The sequence below is a fragment of the Capra hircus genome, chromosome 23 (assembly GCF_001704415.2).
Source record: "Capra hircus breed San Clemente chromosome 23, ASM170441v1, whole genome shotgun sequence".
NCBI classification, from domain to species: Eukaryota; Metazoa; Chordata; class Mammalia; order Artiodactyla; family Bovidae; genus Capra; species Capra hircus.
Window position 1 is genome coordinate 10,595,704 of NC_030830.1, and position 15,331 is coordinate 10,611,034.

Below are 15,331 nucleotides of genomic sequence, written 5' to 3' on the forward strand. Positions count from 1 at the left end.
CAAAAGAAGGAAACTGGACCCTTTCCTACACCATACACAAAAATAAAACTAAATGGATTAAAGATCTAAACATAAGACTCAAAAATATAATGTTTACAAAAAAAAAACAGAAAAGCTTTAAGATGCCGATCTTGGCAATGATTTCTCAGATATGACAGGCAACAAGAGAAAAAAGACATGTGGGACTGTATCAAACTAAAAAACTTTTGTGTTTAAGTTTTTAAAACTAAGACATGATAATCAAGAGGGAAAAGGCAACTTAAGGAATAAAAGAAATACAAATAAAAATAGAAAATGTTTGCAAATCATATATATGATAAGGCGTTAATATCCAGAACATATAAAGGACTCCTACAATAATAAATCCGGAGGAGGCAATGGCACCCCACTCCAGTACTCTTGCCTGGAAAATCCTATGGACAGAGGAGCCTGGAAGGCTGCAGTCCGTGGGGTTGCTGAGGGTAGGACACGACTGAGTGGCTTCACTTTCACTTTTCACTTTCATGCACTGGAGAAGGAAATGGCAACCCACTCCAGTGTTCTTGCCTGGAGAATCCCAGGGACGGCGGAGCCTGGTGGGCTGCCGTCTATGGGGTCGCACAGAGTCGGACATGACTGAAGTGACTTAGCAGCACAATAATAAATCAAATTATCTGATTAAAAATTGGGCAAAGGACTTGAACAGACTCTTGTCCAAAGATGATACACAGTCAACAAGCATATGGAAAGATTCTCAACATTTCTAAACAGAAAAATGCGTATCGAAACCAGTGAGATACCACTTCACACTCTTAAGGACAGCTACTATCAGAAGAAATTAAAAACAGAATTACCATATGACCCAACAACTCCACTTCTGGGTATATATCCAAAAGAACGGAAAGGAGAGTCTCAAAGAGATCTGTATAACCATGTTTACAACAGCATTATTCACAAAAGCCAAAGTTGGAAGAAACCTAAGTGTCCATCAACAGATGAATGAATAATGTGGTAAATACATACAATGAATATTATTGTTGTAAAAGGAAATAAATTCCGAGACATAGAACGATGTGAATGAACTCTGAAGACATTCTGCTAAGTGAAGTGAGTCAGTCACTGAAGGAGAAATATTTATGATTCTACTCATTTGAAGTATGCAGTTAAAGTCATAGCAAAAGTACAATGGTGTTTGCCAGGGGCTGAGGGGAAGGGAATGGGAATTAGTGTTTAATGTAATAATTTCTTACCAAGTTTGCTCAAGTTAAGGGAGAAACTGGCAGGAGCTTTGAAATCTACCAGAATTGGCACTTACACCTATTGGTATCTAAACATTATCATATTTCAATTATCTCCAGAGTCAGGATTCATATACACATAGGCTGAAATGTTTCTTATAGCATGAGGTATTCTAATTTTGTAGCAGATCCTAAAGGTGCTTTTTACTGACCCATTCTCTCACCCCCGCAGCAGTTTATCCCATAGGATATTTTCAAGATATTGGCAGACATCTACTCAATCTAGTATATAGAGAAGCCATAGAGAAAAAGCAATCTAGTATGATACACTTCTACTGGAAGGTACGCTGCTAACAGCAATGCCAGTTTTTTAGGTTTACATAGCTTCCTTACTCTCTAAACCAGGCCCAATAAAGGACACATTTGGGGATAGTAAGACTAAATTAGGTCATGTCATCTACAGATTCACATCAGCCATAAATGCTCAGTTTCTGAGAGTACACCTATGATATCACAGTATTAATCAGCCAGCACAGCCTACAATTTCAGTCCACTGCTGATCAGCATGTTAGATGCACCATTGTGGGCGTCCCCCTCCAAGGTTTGAACTCTTACTGAATCAAAAAAAATCTATCCTGTACATTATTTGAGGTTCTCCTCACTGATTAATGCCATTAACTGAGTAAAAGAAACCTAGACACCTAATGGCTCACCATCATTAAAACACGCAATACAAGGAGGTACATGAAAGCAGAAACCTGCAGACAACAGATATGAAAGAGGCTGCAGATTCTATAACTGCTCATACTGCACTGTGCTATTTGAAGGATGTACAATATTCTCCTGCTCCAGTTACCATTAATATATGAGTTACACTGGTAATTAGTAAGCAACATGCAGGATTGTTACATCTAATTATTTTAAGCTTTCAATAATTTTACACTACTTTAAAAGCAAGTATGTTTAAGTTGTTTTGAGAACGCACTGTCAAATTTAAGAATAATGTTTCACAGAGTAAACAAATTGATGGCACTTTCTAATAAGATCTACATTCATTACACAGGAGAGTTATCAACTGATACTGTAGTCACACATTATCTGGCTGTAAGTACTGAATACTTAGAGAAAGATAGAGGCAGACTGCCAAAAGAGAACTGCCTAGAACTTACAGATTTTAAGACAGGAGCAGGAGTCAGCTCTAGGACAAGACAGAGGGAAAATGCAACCAAGTTTCTGAAGTTAGTATCAAAAGCTGCTCACAACTTGCTTCTAAATCAGAGGAGTTCGAATGAGAAGGTGGGTGAACAGATGTGGGAACGAGGAAAACAGTGTCAGCCATAAGCTGGCTGTCCTTGAAACTGGCTAACAGGTCCGAGGGGTTTACTGTATTATCCTCCTCCTTCCTTTTGTAGTTTGGAAATTTCCACAATAATTTAAATTTAGAAATTATTCACAAAGGTGTGTGTACTATGTATAGATATAATAGAAAGCTACTGTGTAAACTTAATAATATAATGAATAAAATCCAAATGGGAATGAACCTTGGCAGACGACTGCCATCATTTCAACAAAAGTACAAACACACAAACAAAAAGGAACCTCACAGCTGTACAATGAGACACTCCATTTATCTCACACCTAAACTGAATTCTTCAAGTTAGTTAATCCCCACAAGCATTAGGATGGAAAAAGCTTCAGTCACGGTAGATATATGGTGGTGCACACTCCAAGTCTCTAGACAAAAGAGAGAAGCTGGGGTCCCATTTGATGTCAAAAAAGAGAATGACACAGAAGCAGTCACTCGAGACCTACCAAGTAAAACCTCCAGATGGTTGCTGGTAATATATTAGAAAGAGATCTTAAAAAGTACAGATATTAAAACTCCCTAAGTTACTCTAATAAAAAAGACTAAGCCAAATTGAGTATCACTAAGAAAACTTATGGCAGAAAGTGAAGAGGAACTCAAAAGCCTCTTGATGAAAGTGAAAGAGGAGAGGGAAAAAGTTGGCTTAAAGCTCAACATTCAGAAAATGAAGATCATGGCATCTGGTCCCATCACTTCATGGGAAATAGATGGGGAAACAGTGGAAACAGTGTCAGACTTTATTTCTGGGGGCTCCAAAATCATTGCAGATGATGACTGCAGCCATGATATTAAAAGACACTTACTCCTTGGAAGAAAAGTTATGACCAACCTAGATAGCATCTTCAAAAGCAGAGACATTACTTTACCGACTAAGGTCTGTCTAGTCAAGGCTATGGTTTTTCCTGTGGTCATGTATGGATGTGAGAGTTGGACTGTGAAGAAGGCTGAGCGCCGAAGAATTGATGCGTTTGAACTGTGGTGCTGGAGAAGACTCTTGAGAGTCCCTTGGACTGCAAGGATATCCAACCAGTCCATTCTGAAGGAGATCAACCCTGGGATTTCTTTGGAAGGAATGATGCTAAAGCTGAAGCTCCAGTACTTTGGCCACCTCATGTGAAGAGTTGACTCATTGGAAAAGACTCTGACGCTGGGAAGGATTGGGGGCAGGAGGAGAAGGGGACGACCGAGGATGAGATGGCTGGATGGCATCACCGACTCGATGGATGTGAGTCTGAGGGAACTCCGGGAGTTGGTGAGGGACAGGGAGGCCTGGCGTGCTGCGATTCATGGGGTCGCAAAGAGTCAGACACGACTGAGCGACTGAACTGAACTAAAGAAAACTTAGATTTGCCACTTCTCCAAAATAAGAGTCCCTCTTTCAGCCCATTTCACGCTCACTAGTTCTGACTAAAAGCAAATCAGGCAGGAAAATAAGTTACTAAGTATACCAAAATTAATAGGCACATATTCACATCAATTATTGAGGCAAGACAAGACTTAAGTTACCAAAAATACTGCTGTGTAACTGGAAGTCAAAACATGCAGCGAAAGAAAAAAATATATAAATTGAAAAGAAATATATACTTGAGAGATAAAGTGGACCTCAAAATTTAAAACTCTTGTGCTTCAAAGGACACCATCAAGAAGCTAAAATGGGAGAAAAATGTTTGCAAATCATGTAGAGATAAGAGACTTATATCCAGAATATGTCAAAACCTCTTTCAATTCAATTATAAAAAGAAAAATAACCTGGTGAAAAACGGAAAAGGGGGATTTGAATAGCCCATTTCTCCAAAGATATATAAATGGTCAGTAAGCACATGAAAAGATGCTCATTATTAGTGATCAGGAAGATGCAAATCAAAATCACAATGAGATACCACTTCACATCTACCAGAAGAGCTATATTTAAAAAAAAGAAAGAAAGAAGTAAAAAAGATATTGCATCTTCACACACTGCCAGGGTAAAGAAATTGCCTTCTTCACACACCACCGGTGGGAAGGTAAGATGGTATAGTCATTTTAGAAAAACAGTTTTTTCCTCAAAATGTTAAATTACCAGATGACCCAGCAATTCTACTCCCAGGTACCTGCCTAGGAGAAAACACATCCACGAAACAACGTGCACAGGAGTACTCAAAACAGGAGTGTTCTCAATACTGCAAAAGCAGAGACCACACGACCGTTCATCAACTGGTAAATGGATAAATAAAATGTAGTCCATCCAAGCCATGAAATATATCTGGCAATAAAAAGAAGTTCTGATACATGCTATAACATGGATGAACCTCAAAGCCGTCATGTCAAGTGCAAGAAGCCAGTCACAATAGATCACATATTTTATGATTCCATCTGTATCAAACGTCAGTCTAGACAAATCTATAGATACAGATTGGTGGTTGCCTGGGGCCAGAGGGACAGGGATGGGTAGCGACTACTAATGGGTGTAGGATTTCAGGGGAATGGGGTGGGGAAGGATAATTAAAATGTTCTAAAATCGACTGTGAAACACTCTGTATATACTAAAAATCACTAAACAACAACAACAACAAAATCACTGAACTATACACTCTAAATGGGTGAACCCATTTATTGAAGTCCATCTCACTAAAGCTATAAAAAAGACATGAAGTGCAATGACAGAGTATTAGTCCCAAATATGTCACATTCGTGCTTTACCTGAAGCTATTAAATATTTGCAAACCCCAGAAAAACACCTTAAGTAAATCCAAAACGCATTTAAAACAGGGCTGCTCAGTCTATGATTAAGGAAACAGCCCAGCTGAGTGGGCTACAGCAAACGGGAGCCAACCGCAGCTTCACCACACCCCAACCCACGTGCTGGGGGGCCTTGCCACTCTGCTCCTAGTTCCAGGACCCATTCACATTCACTCTTCAAAACCACTTAGGAGCGCACAGAGGAGAACAGATTATCTTGACCAAAATCCCACAACTAACAATCGGTGGTGTGAAAATTCAAACCCAATGTCTAACAGGAGAGCTGGCGCTCAACTGATACAGTATTTCAACCTCCCTTAATAAACAAAAAGCTGCTAAATTAAAAAGATACCAATTTGAAGGTGATCCTCACCCTCCACCAACATGGTTTCTGTACTACACAATTAGATTACCACAGCTAGGCAATATAAAAATATTTTAGATTAAGGCATGAAAACCTATCATTCAAAACAAAATATCCACATTCTATTTACCTTCTGTATTACTGCCTGTTGGCTCAGGAGTGATTCTCCCATCATGAATGTTCGCACTCTCCTCATCAGAGTATATATGGTCATCTTCCCTATTTTCTGGCCACTGTGGCACCTCTCTTGTGTCTGTTGAGCAGCTACATACATCTTCGTTCTTGCTGAAATATCTCTGTAGCCATCCAGGCACAATATTCTTAACAGATTCTGTAACCCTGCTAAGAATGCCCTGTTGAAGAGGAAAACATGGAAAGCAGTTTAGAAATTTATCTTTTAAAGTAAGTACCTATATACAGAAAGCCATACCGAGCAAAATATAACTATTTCCAACAAAGTTTCCTAAATTTAGTTACTTAGCACTGACATAATGCATTTTACAAATTCTATAGACTTTATGAAATTCCTACTTTTTTCTTTCTTCTACATGCATGTGTCCAGGAGCCATAACTGCCCCAAATGACTCTAATCCTTAAAAAACCCCAACAGGCTTTTAACTAAACAATATAAATTTTAGATTTAGTAGTAAGATACGTACTAAAATGCTATAATCCCAGACAAAAGGTAGCCATCTTGATCCCAGCATATTAAAGCAATATAATACCGTCAACACCTTCCTCAAGCAAATATTTTACTGTACATTCTTCAACAACAAAAATTTAGACAAAAAGGCAGTAAGACAACAAATGCAACATAAAATCTAAGACTTTCATTGATGGTAAAATTTTGTTATATTAAATGTTGCCTAAAAACCAAGAATTATATTACAATAACTTTTAAAGGGAGAAAAAAGATGTGGTATAACAATTATCAGCATTATTAACGTTCATTATAGCTTTGCTATGCATCAGACACTGGTCTCAGCAGTTTATACACATTATTCAATTCAATCTTCACAACAATTTTATAAAACTGCTTTTAACAGTGCCACTTGATGAATGAAGAGGAATAATGAAGTAATGTGCCCAAGGTACAAACACAACTGCTGCGGAATATCCAGCATGGACTTTGGGGTCAGCAGGCTGTACTCTGATTTACTCTCGGTAAAATAAGAATAACACCCTTTCCTACTATTACTTGATAGGAATTATAAAGAAGATCAAATGAAATAATGTGAAAGCACTTCTCAACTTACTAAGTATTAACAGAAACATACACTGATAATTTCATTCGTAATGAGACAAAAGGCTGGCAGAAACAACCTGGGGTGAGGTCGCCAGGTTCAGGCAACAGTCCGTTTCACAGAATAGGATCAGAAAGTCACAGAAGGGGAAAAAATGAGTCAGTAGGCACAAAAAAACAATAAAGTTAAGGTAGTATACATAAAGCTTTAAAGCAAACCCAAGACAAAGAGGACTTCGAAAAATCCTGTCAATAGAAAAGATGGAAGATACCTCTGATATAGGCACTTGGACAGTATCTTCTGATTATCTGAAAAGGTATAGGGAACAACTAGGAAATAAGCAATTATTTTTGCTCCAAACAGACATTCGGAACAGATCTGTAATGTCAGCTCTCTAGCAGCACATGAAACCGACAGCCATGGAATACTACTGAAAAGAAGCCACTGCTCCCCTTTCCTACGCTGGTGTTACAGAGCACCAGCTTTTCTGGCAAAGATTCTACACCTACTCCAAGATTTAGTATCTATAAAAACACACGTTTATCATTTTGCTATTTACATTTAAATATTTATTTACTCCCCCATATTCCAAAATACTTGAAAGTGCTTCCAAGATATAAATTTTCAGAAAGGCATACTTTAAAAAAATATATGTATCTAGTTATTTATTTGGCTGCACTGGGTCTTATTTGTGGCATGCAGGATCTAGTTACCTAACCAGGGATTGATCCTGATATGAAGCACTATAGGAAAAATTTGTATAATATGTAAAATAAGTCTTGCATAGACTTCCTCTAAGGTGTTTAGCTACTAAAAGTATTAAGAGATTCCTGTGATCTCTACTCACCTAAGGAGGCAAGTACATCACAAATTAAATTAACACCATCTGTAACCAAAGGTCACTTATGTGGCAGCATTAGGGAACCCGCCTGCCAATGCAAGAGACGTAAGAGGCAGGTTAGATCCCTGGGTTGGGAAGATCCCCTGGAAGAGGGCATGGCAATCCACTCCAGTGTTTTTGCCTGGAGAATCTCACAGAGGGTTATACAGTCCATAGGGTCACAAAGAGTAGGACACAAACAAAGCGACTTAACGTGCACACATGCGTAGGTTTTGTTGAGAAAAGATCAGTTAAAATTCAACAGTCAAAATAGATATCACTGAAACTCATGAATTCTGCTTGCAGATCCTCTCTTTCCTAAACTAAAATGTAACCAATTTATTTAACCACAGTGCAGAGCAGCTTAGTGTAAGATTACAGTGAGAGAGAGGGGAAATACTAGCAGCACAATGAAAGAAAGCACGATGTGCTTGATAGAAATAACGAAATAAAGATGCTAAAATTGACCTGGAACCACTATCAGAAATATTCCCCATACTTCAATATCCATCTCCAGGGTAAATGACCCTAAGTCATCAAGAAAAGTTATAGTAAGGTCAGTAAACCCTAATTCTCATGGGTACCAAGATGTGGTCTCTTCACCATTTGTATCAGCATCTTTGCAGGCCACATTCCAGCCCGGCTAAATACAGGAGGTAGGACTCACCTGTTTTAACAAACCCTCACAAGTGATTCTGATGTATGCTATATTTTTGAGAACCACCAATCTAGTTAAAGAGATTAGGAAATCAAATACATTTCAGGAAATCACAGTACAATTACCTCTACAAGAGGTGAATAAAATTATGTATACTTAAATCTTAATATTCAGTTACCTGGAAAATGTACACGTGGAGCCCTAGTCAGACACTAATTAAAATATATCAAAATACTATGTAACCAATCAGAAAAACAAAGCTTAGAGTAGACAGTGCTGATACTATGTGGCTTACATAACTATTTCCTGAGCATTTCCCAACTTTAGCCATGGTTTTTACCTGTACTATTACTTAACGGTTTTCTATCTGTGTGTGTGTTTGTCGCCCAGTCACGTCCAACTCTTCGTGACCCCATGGACTGTAGCCCACCAGGCTCCTCTGTGGAATTCTCCAGCGAAGAATACTGGAGTGGGTTGCCATTTCCTTCTCCAGGGGATCTTCCCAACCCAGGGATCGAACCCAGGTCTCCTGCATTGCAGGCAGATTCTTTACTCTCTGAGCCACTAGGAAAGCCACCAGGAAGTTTATTTCTCTTAATAAACAGCTCTTTCTACACAATAAAATCTACCAAATCACAGATTTGATTCTGTAGCAGTCCTCAACTTGCACTTCCCTGACACCATCTCCGATGACTGTCTCAACAAAGTGGCTCATGAGAGATTCTGGAGGTCATTAGCTCTCAGAGGATGGAAGGAAAGTGAAGTCTCTTCCTGGGCTCTCTCTGCTCAAACACCCCATCTTTAAAACTACAGCTCCAGCCAGCCAGCTCTTGCTCCACGCCAGTTACACGGTTTCTTCCGTTTATCTGCCTAGTCCTAGCAGTGGCGGCAGCTTCCCACTACTGCTAAGTCTGAGCATCCTGCTAGCCTCTATGTATTCCTTTAACCACCAGCATTTATCTCTGAGCAGACTCTTAAAAGAAATTTCAGCTGGAGTTAACTGTTTCTTGCTGGGTCCTTAACTGATACAGCAGTGTACTTTTGTTAAATTTGTTTTCTAATTAACATGAAAATTAAAGTCAGCCCAGTCATTGGATTCATCTTCTTCAGCAACAATGGAACACATGTGCCACATTCGGGGAAAACACATTTTTTTGGCCGTAGGTTGGTATCTTAGTTCCCCATGAAAGTCAAAGTCGCTCAGTCCTATCCAACTCTTTGTGACCCCATTGACTATACAGTAGGTGGAATTCTCCAGGCCAGAATACTGGAATGGGTAGCCGTTCCCTTCTCCAGGGGAATCTTCCCAACCCAGGGATCGAACCCAGGTCTCCCACATTGCAGGCAGATGCTTTACCAGCTGAGCCACAAGGGAAGCCCTTAGTTCCCAGACCAGGGATCAAACCTGGAACACCAGCAGTAAAAGCACCAAGTCCTAACCAGTAGGCAACCAGGAATTCCCCAGGAAGCACTTATAACCTAAAAGTGACATCCAACTTTTATCTCTATAAAACAGTACATAAATGGACCAGGAAAGAGGCTTATCCTGATGAATATTTTAAAATCTTATCTAACTCACAGAGGTAAAAGCAAACATTGTTTTACTTCATTCAATTAATTTAATCAATACTTATTGATCATACACTACATGTCAGGCAAGAACACTGGGGGTAAGGCAGGGAACAAGTTCCTGCCCTCTTGCAACTTAGATGCTAAGTTACGGAGACAAACAAGTGTAACATGTAATGCACGCGATATGGTGATTTGGTGCTATGGACAACAAAGCAGAAAAGCAAAATGGGGCAGCTGTTTTATACAGGCAAAGACCTGATAAAAAGTGAGGAAGGCGCCTTGCACATTTCTAGTAGAGAAGTACTACAGACTGAGGGAACAAAAAATGCAAAGACTCAAATGTAGAAGTGTCCTTGGCACATGCTATCCAAGCTTCCAGTGACCTTGTTAATAAACGCTTAATCTAATAGACTTGAAATAACTACTTAAATCCTTATTCCCCTTTGATCATTTGGGTGTGTGTGTGCATGCACGTGTGTGTGAGAGAGAATCCACGTGTAAACCTTTTGTTCTAAAACCTAAAACAGTGGTCCTCAAACTGGAAGTCTTCAGACCAGCAGCCTTGGTGTCACCTAAGATCATGTTAAAAATGGAAATCTGTTTTAACAAGCTCCTGAGGTGATTCTTATGCAAATTAAAGTTTGAAGAACACTATACTAAAATCATCTGAAAACTCAATTACAGGCTTCCCAGCTAAGGCCATGATAAACATAATCGTGAGAACAAGCTTAACAACAAAATTGACTATTTCTGACATTATCTCAAATGCCATGCCACTTGTATCAATTTTCAAAACTATCTACTTTATAGTATGAATTCTGAAAAATCAAACATAGAAGAGAAGTAAAACACAAAATAGCATACTTCTGAATCTATTTTATTCCCAGTTAAAGACAACTTGTGCTTTATTGACTACGCCAAAGCCTTTGACTCTGTGGATCATGACAAACTGCAGAAAATTCTTAAAGAGATGGGAATACCAGACCACCTTAGTTGCCTCCTGAGAAAGCTGTAAGCAGGTCAAGAACCAACAGTTAGAACCAGAGATGGAACAATGGACTGGTTCCAAATCGGAAAAGGACTATGTCAAAGCTGTATATTGTCACCCTACTTATTTAACTTACATGCAGAGTTCATCAAGAGAAATGCCAGGCTAGATGAAGCACAAGCTGGAATCAAGATTACAGGGAGAAATATCAATAACCTCAGATATGCAGATGACACCACCCTTATAGCAGAAAGCAAAGAGGAACTGAAGAGCCTCTTGATGAAAGTGAAAGAGGAGAGTGAAAAAGCTGGCTTAAAACTCAACATTCAAAAAACTAAGATCACAGCATACGGTCCCGTAACTTCATGGCAAACAGATGCGGGAACAATGGTAACAGAGAGAGACTTTACTTTTTTGGGGCGCCAAAATCACTGCAGGTGATGACTGCAGCCATAAAATCAAAAGACGCCTGCTCCTTGAAAGAAAAGCTATGATCAATCTAGACATCATATTAAAAAGTAGAGACATTACTTTGCCAACAAAGGTCCATCTAGTCGAAACTATGATTTTTCCAGTAGTCACATAGAGATGTGAGAGCTGGACCATAAAGAAGGCTGAACGCTGAAGAACTGATGCTTTTGAACTGTGGTGTTGGAGAAGACTCTTGAGAGTCCCTTGGACTGCAAGGAGAGCAAACCAGTCCATCCTAAAGGACATCAGTCCTGAATATTCATTGGAAGGACTGACACTGAAGCTTCAACACTTTGGCCAACTGATGAGAAGAACTGACTCATCGTTAAAGACCCTGATGCTGGGAAAGACGGAAGGCAGGAGAAGGGGATGACAGAGGATGAAATGGTTGGATGGCATCACCGACTCAATGGACATGAGTTTGAGCAAGCTCCAGGAGCCGGTGATGGACAGGGAGGTCTGGCATGCTGCAGTCCATGGGGTCGCAAAGAGTCGGACACAACTGAGCGACTGAACTGAATGACTTAACACATTTATTTATAGTAAATAATCAACTACCAGATACCAGAAGTTTAAAGAACAGCTCCTGCACTGCTGGTGGATTCTTCACTGTCTGAGCCACCAAGGAAGCCCTGAAGAACTGCTAGGGACAAGAAATCTGATCACGCAGAGGACAAGGCAGACCAAGAGTGAGAAACCCTATCTACCATACAGATCTGGAGACGCACTTCCTTGGCTGGCAATTTTTATGAATTTCAGCCACTAATGGAAAGCAGGAAAAAAAAAAGCAGAGCTAGAAAAAGGGAAAAATCGTTTTCTTACCAAAGGTTTCTTTGACTGTATTACCAAATAAGGGCCTTCTTACTGAGATAAAGGTTATTATTTCAATAACCTTTTCAAGAGTTATGTAGGTAAGACGTTTCAGGTCTTTCCAGGAATGGGGCAAATCAGCTTCCTGTATGGACCCAGGAGAAAGAACGTTTTGTGATACAAAGATACTCCCTCTCTTTTTTTTGGCCATGCAGCCTGGGTTCTTAGTTCCCTGATCAGGGACCAAATCCATAACCTCTTCAGTGAAAGCTCAGAATCCTAATCACTGGACAGCCAGGGAATTCCCTGTCTTGTGATATTAAATACAAACAACCTAACCTTGAGGTGGAAACAGAAGTACATGGAGTAAAGGTCTGATAAGCAGTGAATACTCAAGCCCAACTTTACCAGAGTAGCTTTCTCTCCACTTTCAGAGGCTTCATTATAACTTGATGTAGTTTCCCTCAAGAAAAGCTTCTCTGATCCTCCAAATCTAGGACCATCACTCACATGCACCAACAGTGCCCTGAACTCCCTACGTGGAGGTGATCTGTCAAATGGGATGGTGATGACAATCTCTCACCTCTGCTTAGAGGATCAGCTCTGTGAAGGCAGCAGCAGGTCTGTACAGTGCAGATTAGCTGCCGCATGATTTTAGTTATCTATGGATGCAATACTCAACCAACTTCTCATTCCCACATGTGATATGCTGTGGCAAGTTTAAAAAAAAAAAAAAGGACATTAGTAATCCTAGAATTCAAAAAATAAATAATACATTTGCTTGGTATAACAGTTTTGGTTTAAATATTTTAGTTGCCACACTAATAGCCCTTCCTCCAAAAAACAATTTGTGAAACTATCCAAGAGCATGGGAAAATCAAACCATCCTTTGGAATGATAAATAACACAAAGCCAACTAAATGAAGAGAGGCAGAAAAGTCAAAGAAAAAATTAATGAATGGCTTAGAAAAAGCAACAAAACAGAGTATTAAAATCTTAAAAATACTTCTTGTAGCCCCAAAGCAAAGTCTACACTGCTGCTGCTGCTACTGCTGCTAAGTCGCTTCAGTCGTGTCCGACTTTGTGTGACCCCATAGACGGCAGCCCACCAGGCTCCCCCATCCCCGGGATTCTTCAGGCAAGAACACTCGAGTGGGTTGCCATTTCCTTCTCCAATGCAGGAAAGTGAAAAGTGAAAGTGAAGTAGCTCAGTCGTGTCCGACTCTTAGCGACCCCATGGACTGCAGCCCACCAGGCTCCTCCATCCATGGGATTTTCCAGGCAAGAGTGCTCGAGTGGGGTGCCACTGCCTTCTCCAAAGGTCTACACTAGATGATCCTAAGTAATGAAGCTGAATTCAAGGACTACAGGAGCAAAACGTTAAACCGAGACGGGTTACAACGATTCGGTTTCTCCCCCAAGAACTAACAATTCTTCATTTGGCAAAACAAACCACAACAAAAACCTTAACAAGATGCCACTGAGATTTAGAACAAGTACTCAATTTAGGGGCCAGAAGTAAATTCAATTCAATACTATACACTTCTATTAAGTACATTCAATTTGTAAGGTACTGTGACTACATTATGTGAGATGTTGGACTGTGAAGAAAGCTGAGCGCCGAAGAATTGATGCTTTTGAACTGTGGTGTTGAAGACTCTTGAGAGCCCCTTGGACTGCAAGGAGACCCAACCAGTCCATTCTGAAGGAGATCAGCCCTGGGATTTCTTTGGAGGGAATGATGCTAAAGCTGAAACTCCAGTACTTTGGCCACCTCATGCGAAGAGTTGACTCATTGGGAAAGACTCTGATGCTGGGAGGGATTGGGGGCAGGAGGAGAAGGGGATGACAGAGGATGAGATGGCTGGACAGCATCGCTGACTCGATGGACGTGAGTCTGAGTGAACTCCGGAAGTTGGTGATGGACAGGGAGGCCTGGCGTGCTGCGATTCGTTGGGTCGCAAAGAGTCAGACACGACTGAGCGACTGAACTGAACTGTGACTACATTAGCTTTTCAAATTATATTGAACCTGAGTTCAAGGGTTAATGAAAGAAGGCTGAGGTAGGGCACAAGGCTCTTCTACAATCCAAACACAGAACTCATTTGTAATGAAAAAGAAATTCTTTGCCTATATATCTTCTCATCAATTTGGAATCTCAGAATAAGCAGAGACACTCTCCATATAAGCACTACATAGTCTTCCTTCTTACATCTTGCTCTGTTCCTACTAGTTTTCTTGATTTCAGTTCTACTCAACTCTTTTCTTCACATTATCCTCTATTAAACAGTAGAATTCAGTTTATAAAATCTCTTTTCTCACATAAACTTCACTGGATCTCTCACTATAAATATCAAACATAATCTTCAGCTTGAAGGTTCTGGGGCCCTGTTCTCCCAGAAAACACTGTTGTTTTGGTTTTTATCTGCTCTTTGGGCTAGATTTTGCTGAAGTTTGCCAATGACCCTTAGTTTTCTTCCAGGGGTCTGTGAACTCTCTCCTTACTCCCTCAGCTCCCATGTCACTAGTCTTCCCTTTCCACTCTTTTTGGAAGTTTCATTTCAAATAGACTCCCTAATCAGTTTTCCCCTTGCTCCATCCAACCCCAAGTGAAGAACAAGAGCTAAGAACCAAAGGCTTCATGTGAGACTTGAATATCTAATTATAAAATATCTTTTAACACTAAATAGTAAAAACCTAAATGCAACTCTAAATCTTTCAGTTATTTCCAGTTTTTAATACATTCATTCTTACATTACTTACTTCAAAAATGTATCTATTAGAAAGTACTCAATTCTAATGCAGTAATATTGAATCTGATTTCAATAATCTGAATTTAACCCAAGCTGTTATTTGTCACATTTTACAACCTATAGTTAAGCTTTCCCTATCCAACAAGTCTAAATCTTTCCAGCCACGTAAATGGATTTCCATCCATTCTTTATATATTTCATTTCTCTTTTCAATGTCAAGTTCAGTTTAGTCGCTCAGTCATGTCCGACTCTTTGCGACCCCATGAACCGCAGCACACCAGGCCTCCCTG

General features: G+C 39.8%; 1 protein-coding gene across 1 annotated transcript in view; it reads right to left on the reverse strand.

Moving 5' to 3' along the window:
• NUP153 (nucleoporin 153) overlaps positions 1-15,331 on the reverse strand; it is a 67,599-nt gene that overhangs the window by 46,704 nt on the left and 5,564 nt on the right. The window contains exon 2 of the mRNA XM_018038724.1: positions 5,796-6,018. Coding sequence (XP_017894213.1) covers positions 5,796-6,018 — 223 coding nt within the window. The remainder of the gene's footprint in view (positions 1-5,795; positions 6,019-15,331) is intronic.